This window comes from Plectrocnemia conspersa, unplaced genomic scaffold (assembly GCF_051122295.1).
Source record: "Plectrocnemia conspersa isolate PC_06_02 unplaced genomic scaffold, ASM5112229v1 ptg000003l, whole genome shotgun sequence".
NCBI lineage: Eukaryota > Metazoa > Arthropoda > Insecta > Trichoptera > Polycentropodidae > Plectrocnemia > Plectrocnemia conspersa.
Window position 1 is genome coordinate 16,112,228 of NW_028277167.1, and position 13,305 is coordinate 16,125,532.

At 31.7% G+C, this 13,305-nt stretch overlaps 1 protein-coding gene across 1 annotated transcript; it reads right to left on the reverse strand.

Annotated features, from left to right (window-relative positions):
• Positions 1-518: 518 nt before the first annotated feature.
• Positions 519-12,665, reverse strand: Mon1 (vacuolar fusion protein MON1 homolog). The gene is made up of 8 exons (XM_088182469.1): positions 12,420-12,665; positions 11,983-12,140; positions 6,776-6,976; positions 6,462-6,705; positions 4,365-4,540; positions 2,733-2,853; positions 2,246-2,668; positions 519-968 (listed from the first exon to the last, which is right to left on the reverse strand). Exons 1-8 carry the CDS (start codon positions 12,627-12,629, stop codon positions 828-830), a joined length of 1,674 nt encoding a protein of 557 aa, XP_088038595.1. The 5' UTR covers positions 12,630-12,665; the 3' UTR covers positions 519-827.
• Positions 12,666-13,305: the final 640 nt, after the last annotated feature.

Sequence of the window (13,305 nt, forward strand, 5' to 3'; positions counted from 1 at the left end):
TTATTGAATTAAATACTTCTGTTAAAATATCTTTTAGTTCATTTTTAATGATCACATTATTAATATAATTTATAGATTTCAAATGTAATTCTGGTGACGAATATATATAAATTACTTAGCTTTTCAACCTCATACACTTAAAAAAAGTTTTATACGAGCGTTGAAATGATATAAAAAGTGGTTATGGAATTTTTTTTTCGTATTCTATCTTTAACAGATTGAGATAAAACAAGATTCTCCCACTGCGAGACATTAAGGCCGAAAGGCCGAAAAATAGACAGATTCAAAACTTTAACCGCATCAACGGTTGATGGCGAGCGACTAAACAAGAGCATGTATAACGGCTTAAATTCTAGTGTGCATGCGCGATAAATTCCACTCGCGATGAGCATTCATGGCGCACTAGTACCGACTGCGTCCGCCCGCGCTTCAGTCGGCTTTTGCCGCTCTTTCGGAGTAGTTGTGTCACCGATTTTCTGAGCGATTGCGTTTCATAATTACGTAAATTAAAAAATGAATAAATAATATAAATATTTAATTTTTAGAATCGTATTACAATCCCAAGGCATGCGCTGCATCTACCGCATGTATGGACCGCACGCCACTGATGTGTATATATGTACTAATATTAAAATATTCTTATATTTTTTTTATTGCAAACATGATTACATTCCAGTTTGGTTTACAAATTGTTCTAAATATTTATTATTATAAATTTTGAATATTTAATCTTTAAAAGTTGCCTATTGAAACTCTTCTCCGCTAGAGCTGTGACTCAAAGAGTTCTTCATGAGGTCTCCAAACGACGGAACCCCAAATCTCGAATGCTAAAATGTCGGAGCATTCTTTATGAAAAGTCGATCTTCTTCCCTTTCTATCCACTTCAATAGTTTATCGACGGCGGCTATAGCGCAATTTTTTTCCACTAGTGGATCGAACGTCACGTAAAGTTCAAAATTTGCCGTCACCTAAAAGGCAATAAAAATATATATTAGATTGTCACTGAATTTTGTCCACTTTCATTCAAGGCAAATTAAGATATTTTATTATTTTTAAGTTATAAAGAAATTTGTATCTTCGTTCTATATCAATAGTAGTAGAATAATCGAGGATGAGAATCCGAAATAAGGATAGAAGAGCCGCTGTCTGGAATAATTATTAAATATTTGTAAGAATCTTGGTATTCTTTTTATATGGATGATACAAATTGAGGCATTTGAGAAGTGGGTGGGGAAGAGAGTGGAGTACTTTGGATGGTGAAAATTACTAATAAATCTATCTTGTAAGAAATAAATGCCACCTTTGATGGTTTACATTTAAGTTTTAATTAGTAAACATGATATTTGATTTTAAAATTCTAGACGAGATATTGAATGTTCAAAGAATTCAAACATTTACTAAAATTTATGGAACATAATTAACACTTTATCTGCAGGTCCCGGGATTTTATGTTTAAGTATTGAGCGGGTTCCAGAATATTCAAAATTAAAATATTATAGTGAAATTTTCACATTAGCACTTCTACCATAAAAATATTTATTAAAATAATTTTTTCTTGCCGGCACTAAAAAACGCAGCGAAATCAAATACACTTGTGCATCCCGTATCGTTTCTTTCTACAGAGGCACATGTTTTTCTAAAAGTTTGTCTTTTGTCTAGAACACCAGTGGTATTATATACTATTGAAAGTCTGCTGTAAATTTTTAGGGAAATGAAAATAAATATTATTTCAAGAATCGCATTATATTTTAGCTTTTTTGCTCCTAGTAACTTAACTTTTTAAAGGTGGGGATAAATCCAAATCACTGTGTATGGTTCTTAAAAGCAAAGTTTAGAGTTATCCTGCACACTATAAAATGCGCAGCTTTCGAGTGAGACGTGCGGATATATCCGAATATTATTTAATAGACTTAAAAAATCGCAATTAAATCTTTGATTTTCTTCAAAAAATTATAATTGACTTTATATGAACTTTTATTCTGAATTTAAAGGGTTAAATTTTCAATTTCCCAAGATAATAATAGGTTACAAGGACAGTGACTCGTGTGTCAGTATTGAATTGATATATGAATGCTTCTCTCATGTTCGATTGTTTGTTGCAATATCGAGCAAAGCATCTAAAACATATATATGTAATGGCAAATTGAAATAATTTAATTGATATGTACACATTATAGCTGAGAACAAATAGGAAAAGTAAACAAAACGTTTTTGTGACACTAATTATAATATAAAATAACTTTACCCATGCAAATATTGTATTTTCTGAATTTGATCTGTAAACAAGCTGCGAAGGTCTCGCAGTGCAGTGCACCTGTGCACAAACTCTTCTATAATTTTCTAAATAATCTATCTTTGGCATTTTCCAACTATCTAAGTTCACACTGTCTGCTGTGTTGTTGATGAAATTAGGCAAATTGATTTTGTTGGAAGAAATTTTTCCCCTCGGTAGTTCCGTTTTGGATGATTCCTGATCTTGTTGATCGTTTTTATAGGAACACTCTTCGTTCACGTCCGAGCTGAATAGCTGTGCAGTTGCTCGGCATTTGTATATGAAATGTCGCATTTCTTTGATGCCTATCTGCTTCAGTGGTTTACTGGTGGGTAAGATTTTGTTTTTAGAGATCGCTTCATTTATTGCTTCGAGGCAGTTTGTTCTTCTCAGTTTCTGTGAAAAAAGTTTGAAAAAAATATATGATTTTATAATTGATAGTTAATAATTACAATATTACCTCAGTAATTGTGTGTTTTGCTTGCGAAAGTGGGTAAAATGCATCTCTTTGAACAGTCAATAACAATAAACATGCTTGGCAATCATCCGAAAGATACGATACGTGACTATGTAGAAATCCACTACAAGTATAGATTAATAACGTGTATTTAACACGTAAATTTGGCTTAAATTAGTTGTTGTATACTGATTAAATTATTTAATATGTATAAAATTTAATGAAAAATCTAATATAAAATTGTTGATCTGAATTTAAAATTTTTACATGTCTTATTTTGATGTTAAACTTTGTGAGTTTTTGAGATTCAAATAAACTTTTCTGAAAATTTCTGCACATACATACATAGAGTAAAACAAATATATATATATATATATATATATATATATATATATATATATATATATATATATATATATATATATATATATTTATATATACATGGCAGCCGGTAAAAAGAGCGTGCGTCAAATGAGCGCTGCTAATATGCTATCAATAACCAGGTAAAAAGGCCATACCTGGATTATATTAGACATATTAATATTTTTTTCAATCTGTTCTATTTGTATAAATACTACCCTTTTTTGGAATGAACAAAGCACGAAATTCACAAAAAAATAGTTTTATCATAATCGCGACAAATTTAGGTCTCTAGTAATAACACATTAAAACTAAATATCAGACTTATAAAAAAAGTATTTAAAATAATCATAGATTCACCAATTACTACTTTAAGTTTTAATATCGTAAAAATATTTTAAACAAGTGCGTATCGTCCGTGTCATGCATTGGTATGCACCTAGACAGCGGTGAATTTTTTTTGTAAAGGATTACAATTAGGTATATAAAAAATCATAGGTAACTCCCTTTTTGATAATTATACAATATGATTAAAATGAATTCTGCAAAATTAAAGTTTTAACCATTTACAATCACATTTATTTTCAGATGATTTTATTTATCTTACACTTTGCGCTTAAAATTTATATTGTGCTTGTTTTCGCCATTCACGGTAAGGTGTAGTAGACTAAAATAAATGAAAAAAAGGTCTGGCGGGATATATACCTTCCTATAACTGTACGCATTCATATTGCAAGTCGAGTCGATAATTATTTGTCAGTTTAATGAAATAATACAAAACAAATCTAACGATAAATTCAAAATCAGCGTTTCATTTTAGTATAAAATATATGTATATCGTACGTATGGGCATACTTTCATAAGTACGTAATAATTAATAAATAATAAAGTTTTCATTGGCTAATCATTTTAATTGTCATTACGCTCTGGCGCATAAAATACTAATTTTACCGCCTATATCTCGTGAATTTTTATTCTTTGTAAATTTCTCATAATTTACATATATTTTGTATATCTATTTCCTAAAATATTCATTACTTGATTTTCTCCAAGTATTTTTGCGCTTTTATGATGTGCTCTCTTTTGTCAAACGCTCATATGAATGTCTGCGCATTTGTCGCACGCTATTTTGTTACAGTGCTACTTTAGTAAACGTTCTTATGACGCAGCGCTTATAATGCAGCGCTCATATGACGCACGCCCATTTGTCCGCACTCATTTGTGGCGTTGCCTATATATATATATTGAATAATTTATTTTGGAGATTGTATATACCTTGAATCAAATTTTGGCAAGCATATAGGAGTCCAACTTTCAGCGGTCTTGAATGATTCGGAACTTTTAACAAGATTTAACACTAAGTGTATGTCAGATGGATGGAGTGTATATTTTTTCATTCTGACCAAGGTAACCAATTGATTGTCAGCTATAAGTATTGCAAACACAAGATCCTGAAAAATAATGAAGTATTTATTAGTAATTCTTTCATAATATATAGTGTTGATATACCACCACTGTTACAAAAATAAATGTGAATATTTCAATAAATAAACGGAGAAATAAATGAAGAAGTTAGAATGAGTAGTGCATTTATATCAAAGGTGGATATCCTAAAATTTTTGTTGAAAGGGCATTTAAGAGGAGATTAACCTTTTAAACCCTGAGGCGTTCATTGTATTATCACCATATCCCTGAGTTACTGAGCAATTTTTGACCAATATATAAATGTAAAAATTAAATATAATGTTTATCTTCAGAATTCAACTTTGGAATGATACACATCAAAATAGTTTCAGATCCAGATCCAATGCAAAGGAAGATCTCGCATGATTTGCACCAGTATACGTTTTTTTTGCGTTTTGGCAAATCCTTCTCTTTTGCATTGGGATTTAAATTTTTTGCCCGCTTGTATTTTTCCGCACCTACAACACATCTATTATTTGATGTAGCTTCTACTGGTCGATGAATTTTGTTGATAAAAAATATATTTATTTCTTATCAACCCATACGATGGCAGCTACTTTTCCATTATATAGCAATGAGTGAGTGCCACGCTCCATTTTATTTTTGCCATCAGTTCTTTTGGGAACCTTTTTCTGTTTGACATTGTGGTTCCACATAACATCGTGCCATGCTTCTATTGCAAATATTCTGCAATATTCACAGAAGAATAAAATCTATCTGTGTATAAGCAATCGTATCGTTTTTTTTCGCAGGCCGGAATTCCGGGCCGTTGGGAAATAAAGATAAATGTCGAGGGCGGTAAACCGGCCATTAGGGTATATGCCTCACCAAATCAGGCCGGTTTATCGGCCTTTAGGGTTCAAAGGGTTAAGATTTGGAAAAAACTAGTCTTTTATACACAATGGTTAAAAAGTAGGCAGCTGAATTTATAGAAGGCAAAGCGTTGATGATGATTCTCGCAGTTGAAGGCCTGTAATTATTTTTAGGGTGCGAAAAAAAGATTGATAACAAGACAATATTATAAGTACTAGAGAAATTAATAAAAAGCACACACATTAGCAGTTGGGATGACTCAAGTTCTTCAGTGCGACTTTAAATTGATACTACCAGACTTTCTTTACGCAAACCTCAAAAAACACTTAGGAGGCTAAGCATTTTCATCCACCAAAGAAGTCGTAGCAGTTGTAAGTATTTTGCAGACTAGGATGAAGCATTGTATCAGTCCGGAATCATACAATTAAAGACTAATCTGTGCATCACTTGTAATTCCTAGGTTAATGGTCATTTAAAATACATAAACGTAACTTAAAATCATGAAAGTAGATATCGAAAATTTTATATAGCTAGTATAGATTATTTATTTTAGTTTTATTAATATACAAATGTTTCAGAGATTATATTGCTGATCCTTAGTCATAAAAGTTTTATGTTTTGTCCTTTAAAATGTCGGGCAAAAACGCATATTTTTAATGCTACAAAGCTTTAAATCTATCTAAAGTACCAAACTTCATCGCTGTAGCAATTGACAATAATATGTAAACAGGAAACTTAAGAGTCCAACCTGTCAGTCAAAGAAGTGTTTTCTAGACGATTAAAATTTTTTTTTATATAATATTCAACTTACGAGTCACTTGAATTCAGAAGACCTATTAACTTGAAATATATCAAACTAAATATTTGCCTTTTGGTTGCAATTCGCAATTCACTTACTTTCACAATGAAAACATGTCAGTCAGACAGTCGTTCAATGTGGCAGGAATTTATTTGTGAGATGAATGCTTCAATTGTGGGTGATATTATAACTATAGTTAAGTGTTAAAGAACATGGGCGGTTAAAATACAGGAGAAGCTGGGTACGAATGCTAGTTTAATATAATTATTCAATACTTTTCTTTAAAACGTAGGTACCTTAATTTTGCTGCATGCTGAAATTATAGCATTCGTAATACTGTCTCTCATGTTAGGAGCAAGAGGTAAGCACCGAACAGCACCTAAAAGAAAAGCCGGATCTTTTTCCATAAAGTTTAATAAATGGTCTATCAATCGTTCAGCACCAGATAACAGCCGACGTAGATCATAATTGTGTTTTTGTTCAAATATCCGTGTCAGTTGAGTCAATGATAATACGGATATTATCTGATTAAAAACATATCTAAAATGTGTATATATGTCATTATACATTATTGCTTAATACATAATATGATTTAAAATGTTTTACTAACGTCAATTGCAACACTAGCTGAGTTTCATCTTCTTTATTCTTTGATATAGCTGCCAGTATTAGTGGGCCTTTGATTAGAAAGACAACGGTGCAAGAAGAGGTGTGAATCGATCTAATAATGTCCTTTTCTGTGTTGTTTACAACACTAACGAGTGCTTGGATAACCCCGCACAGCCCTGCTAGTTTGTCTTCATTGCCATATCTGTAAGATTAATGTATATATTTATAATAAATATCATTTGTAAAATTATATATGATTCAAATGAAAACTTCATAAAAGTATAGCATAACTGCATAATTTTTTACTAAATTGATGTTACTACTTTTGTTGTTACAATTGATGTTACTACTGTTCCCAACGTGGTCAAGGAGTGTCTATCACCTAATATGCACTATTTCGGAATTCCTATTGTAGGTTAGAGCAGTAGTTCTTAACCTTTTTGAAGTCAGGGAGCACTTTTAATTACAAGAAAAATTCGCAGAGCACCAAAATCAAGGGGTAAAAATAACATACAAACATAACTTTTATTATAAATTAAATAGATTACATAAAAGTTAAAAAAACATTAATTAAATATATATATATATATATATATTTATATATATATGATATATATATATATATATATATATATATATATATATATATATATATATATATATATATATATATATATATATATATATATATATATATATATATATATATATATATATATATATCAGGCGCGGGCGGTGAGATAATTTCTCTCTCGTGTTAAGTGACGAGAGTTAGTGAGAGATAAGAGTATGCGGTCCGCATGCCCAAATGTACAAATGGTCAACCGGCACTCCGAAAACTACGAATAGAAGCGTAAAACGACCGCTTCAGCGTTTTTTTTTAGTTTTGACGATTTTCTTCGGTAATAATATAGGGTTTAAATAATAATATAGCAAAATAAAATGTTTTTATTAGAATCGATGTTGCCAAATTCATACAGATGTCTTTGCGTTCGCTCGAGTTGAATATTTACTCTAATCCATGCACCATGTTGAATCCTTATACCTCCTCTACACTCTCTGGAAGTTGCCCGAGGTGAAATCGGCCGAAGTTGGCTGAAGTCCGAGCAGCCTTCCACACTCCCATGCGACTTTGAGATTTCATACGCGCGTGCGCTCTCCAACGTGGACGACGTCCACCATTATGTGCAATCTATTTACGTGTTTTGAACGCAAAAAACTAAAACAAATAATGAAAAAGAAGATGGTAGATGATTGCAATGCACCGTCTACTTCAGTGCCAGATTATTAGACAATTAGGCAACCATGTTATTTTTCTATTGTAGCCCCCTGTAAGTGACAAATAATTTCCTTAATTTCTCTATCGGAATTTTGTTAATTTGCTGGATTTGCACCCAGGCATTTTGAACCTTCTTTTTGTCCTTGTGCCCTTTATCATTAGGGTCCCAAATACGCGGTTCCGATTAAAGCAATTCCAAAAAGCAAAGCGTTTGATCCTGTGACTACGTTACAGCGCTCATCATGCGTGCGAATCACAGGGCGCCTATGCGCATACTGAAATAGAACGAGTTACCTGTTCTATTTCAGTATGCGGACCGCATGTCCTTATCTCTCACTCACTCTCGTCACTTAACACGCGAGAGAGCGAAAGGGAAAGTATCTTACCGCTTGCGCTTGAAAGAGTAGTACATTCTGTGCTCCGACTACGGTTCCTTTGACTCAGGCCATAAATACCGACACGGTTTGGAAGTTGCTCGAAGCTGGCCAAGTCGACTGAAGTAACCCACTACACTCTCCGTCCTTGGTCAACCTCAAGAAACTTCCTAGAGAGTTTACAGCAGGCAGAAGCGAAATCGACTGAAGTAACCCACTACACTCTCCGACCTCGCCAACACCGAGAGAGTGTAGAGGAGGCATTACACATGATACTTTTCATTTAGAGATATAAAATGCAGCAGTAATAACGGTTTATGCCTGTGTTTTTTGACAAAAAAAAAATTAATACTAGGTGAAATGAGCATTTACGAGTCAAGGGTTCGCATTATATAATCTTATACACAATTCTTTTGTTTTTAAATCTAAAATGCCAGTTCTATTTAGGAGAATGTTTTGACAAATATCATACACTCGTAAATTATTAAATAAACATAGATATATTATAATTATAATTAAAAGTGTAATAACAACATAAGCAATAGAACAAAAGTAATATAATAAGTGCAAATAAATAATATTTTTTTTAAATGTGTATTTTGTGTGTTTTGAATTTATTTGTGTCGAGCCCAGAAGGTTGACAAACTTGAATTCAAGGATTAGAAAGAATACTATTGGTCGTGTATCCATATTCATTTTTGCTTACAAAATTTAAATCATATTAGTAAGTACTCATATCTATAATAATTATATTACACATATATGTTTATATTATACTTATGTCAAACAAATATTATTTTTTACCCAGAAGATATGAATTCATCAAGTAGAAATACAGATAAATAATTAAAAAAAAGCCTCCATGAAGCAGACAGTGAATATGAAGAGGATACGGAAAATGAAAGCAGCAATGGAAAAATTAGCGATGACGACGAGGACCAACAGGACAATGAAGAAAGCAAGGAAGATGGCAATAGCGATAATAATGACGACGACGAAGATGACAATGATCAGTAATGAGGAGAATGAAAGCGATAGTGAAGTGGAAGAAGCTGAGGCAATACGTCGTGAAATATGTTCGAGACACAGCAATTTGTGATTTGGACGGAATACCGGAATTTAGCAGAGAACACAAAATTATAGGCTTTGAGAATTTGAAACCGGTCAATCGTTTTTATAATTTTTTCCAGAATCAATATTTCAGCGTGTTGCTGTGGAAACTAACCGATATGCGAAAAATAAATTGGCAATTTTTTAGACAATTCCTCTAAAATTTCGTTTCAGAAAATGGAAGGAAATCAATGCAATTGATGTGAAGGGATTTGTTTCTACCGAAATTGGAATGGGATTGGTACATAAAAATTCAACCCCAGAATACTGCAAGATTCGTTTTGGCTCACGGCAACTCCCGGATTTTCCCAAATTATGAAGAGAGACCAGTATCAACTGATTAGGTCATTTTTGCACTTCGGAAATAATGAGGAAAATACAAATGAGGAGTTTTTGCAAAATCCGGCCCATTATAAATATGTTACAAAATACCAAAAAGGATTCACATAAAAGCAACAAGGAAGTATGTGTCGATGAATCGATGATAAAATTCAAAGGACGATTATTTATCAAACAATATCTGCCATCAATTTGTTTTTTCAAACTTTTTCGCTTTGATTATTTTTACAATTGATAATAGATTTTTTTATTTAATTTTGAAGGTGAATATAGATGCAGCAAAGAATTACTATACAAATATAAAAAATGCAATTAAATCTTAAACTTTATTTTTTATTGGATAATTGACTCATTACGTGACTTTTATATGAAATTTAATTTCGCAAGTGAATGGTTAAATGAGTCTACCATTGATGGGGCATCAGAACAAATTCATACGCATAAATCCCATGATATTTTAATTTGTTTTAAATATGACGAAAAATAATTAAAGATATCTTGACTTGTCGAACGTTTGGTAAGTTCTTTGCAGCATAGAAATTGATTCACTATTTCGTTATTATTAATGAAAAGAATGAATCATAGTATATGTGATCTGCTGCTAATGTCAGTGAACTTGTCAATTTGCAAAGCAAAATTTCGTTTAGAAAGCTTATCGGTGACTGTTTTCTCAATACCATCCGATAAATTTTTATTCTATTTTTTATTGTATCACTTTTTATTTCATCGCCAAACCTTATTTTTTAACTATTTTACAACATGCAGGTAAAATTAGAGACTGCTATAGTATGTAGTTTAAACTGAACAGAAACCAATTCAGCAACCCTATATGATGCCAGTTGGCTTTATTGAAAATTTTTAGTTTTTTCAAAACATTGTGGAATGTGATATTTTTCCTCATTGATGCTTATCAAGCCAAAACTTAAATATTCGTCAGAATACTGTCAATTCATTTTTCTTACTTTACTTAATATAATTTTGTCTTCTGTATAAGACATTCTATGTGCAGGTACAGCATCATTACTCTACTTCCAGTTGTACTCGCTCAATCATTAATGTTTTGCTCTGAATATTGTATTCGTTAATAACAAATTTATACATTGTAAGATATTATGACATTAAAAAAAAATCTAAAATAAAATTCAGATTGAAAATGAATACTATAATAATTTAAATTATATTAACATACTATAAAAAAAAAGTAATTCACGTATAAAAAATATCTCACCTGATATTTATGTAAGATATTGAATTAAAAATGCTATCCAGTACATAATCTAAATAAAAACACGACAAAGGTTACTGAAACAATCTGACAGAGATACGGACTTACTGGGAAAACTACACGATTTGTTTGGAATGCGACCGCAACATACGACAGTATGCTGTAAAAAAAATTAGAAACGAGAGAGGGGCGGATGTTCCGGGAATTTCAGAAAACAATTAGAAAGAGAACGAGAACGAATGTGTGTTATGCCGGCCTACACTCTTGCCGAGAAACACAAAATGATTGCATGTTCTCCCTGAAAAATCCAGTGTCTTCTATTCTATATTCACGCTTCATTATTTTACAAGAATAATAAAGCGTGTCACACTATTGTTTCTTGTATGTTCTCGGCGAGAGTGTAGATGAGCCGGAAGTAAATTTTGATTTTCATCATTTGCAGAGCACCGGTTTAGAACCACTGGGTTAGAGTGACAGGCATTATATTTAGTAATTAGTAAGTCATATATTTCTAGCAAGAATTCAGGACTATAATTAAGTCATGGATGTGAAGAAGAAATTTTAGATAAATGATTCCATAATTTGAATAATGTTTTGCCAGAACGTGTTAAAAGCAAAGATGAGTACTCCAATGAGCACACAAAGTATGTGGAGAAAGATAATAATAATAAATAATCTGAATTACAAAAAAAATTGAGTATTTATTTTTGCATTGAGTAAATTAATGTAGAGTAGGAGAGAGTCGAAGAAAATAAAATCACTGAAATAAAATTTCTTGTAAAAACTATTACGTATCAGTAAGCGCTGTGCCATTGATTGCAGGACACGATTTCTATCATATTCTTGAAGTTTTCATTTGATTCACCAGTGAATTAAATTACCTGGAGTAAATTGGTTTTCCAGCGGAGCTCAAAATAAAGACATGTTTGTTTTTACCCAACCATTCCGGATTATGCAGATAATCTTCATTGTTCAACGAATTTGCATCATCTGTGCTAGATGTCAAACTAGTCTTTTCCATGGCCACCGATAAATGCAACTGAAACGTATATTATTTTAATCAATTTATTGGTAGTTTCAATTTAAAGGTTACAAAACTCTACATTTATTAACATAAGTGGCGTGCCGCCCATACATGCAATAGATTCAAAACGTCAACCACATATACGGTTGATGGCGAGCGACTCAGCCGTTACACGTGCTCTTGTTTATCATGTGCATGCGAGTTGACGCTTTGAATCTACCGCATGTATGGACAGCTCGCCACTGATTAACATATAATAATTTTTGATTGTTTCACAAAGTGCAAATCGGTTACCTCGTTATTCTTTACAGTTGTTTTTACGCTGCTAATTTCACCTGGAGATGAGATACCGTTGGTGGAGGAAACTCCTTGTATTTCGCTTATTATCCCAGCATCAGTTCGGTCTTGGAGGCTCGAGCTGATCTCTGTGGCGAATTCCTCCAATGAATCGGTGGTAATCAGCATCGTTTCCCTAGGGGGAGGTTCTTCCGCTTGGGCGCTCATAGTTTACTTGCAATACGTCACAAAGCGTTTGACATTAGGTTTTAGTGTTGCCAAAAGATAAAATTTTCAACTGTCAAAATAACAATTTATTGTAAATGTATTAATTTAACAAAAAAAATACGTTTTGAAAGTATATTAGAACTTTGAGCAATAAGTAAATTTTACCAATTTTTTTAATCAAGGCTGTGGAGTCGTTGAAAAAAAACACGACTCCGACTCCGACTCCACAGCCCTGTTTTTAATTGTTAGTATATTTCTGTTCCTATTTATATATTATTATTTTATATTGCATTTATAGTATATTATAAAAAAAATCAGTGATTCCTATCGTTTTACTGCTTTAATTTATTTGATTACTTTTTTATATAAGTATGCTTTATTAATTATTTTAACACTTCTATTATTAAAATCGTTAATTTATTTTTCATTATTTTAGTATATTATTCTAATTTAGTAGATTTTATATATCAATTCAGAAGCACTATATACTTTTTTTTTTAAATTAATTTAAAATAATTATAAATGTTTAAAGGTGTGGCCATAAAAACCGAATGGTGATTTTTGCAACATTGCAATTTTTTTTGCATATGGAAGCCTGGTTAAAGTACTATCGAAAAAAAATATAAATTTATAAATTTTCAACTTTTAACTCGTCTAAATTTTGACTTAACCTAAA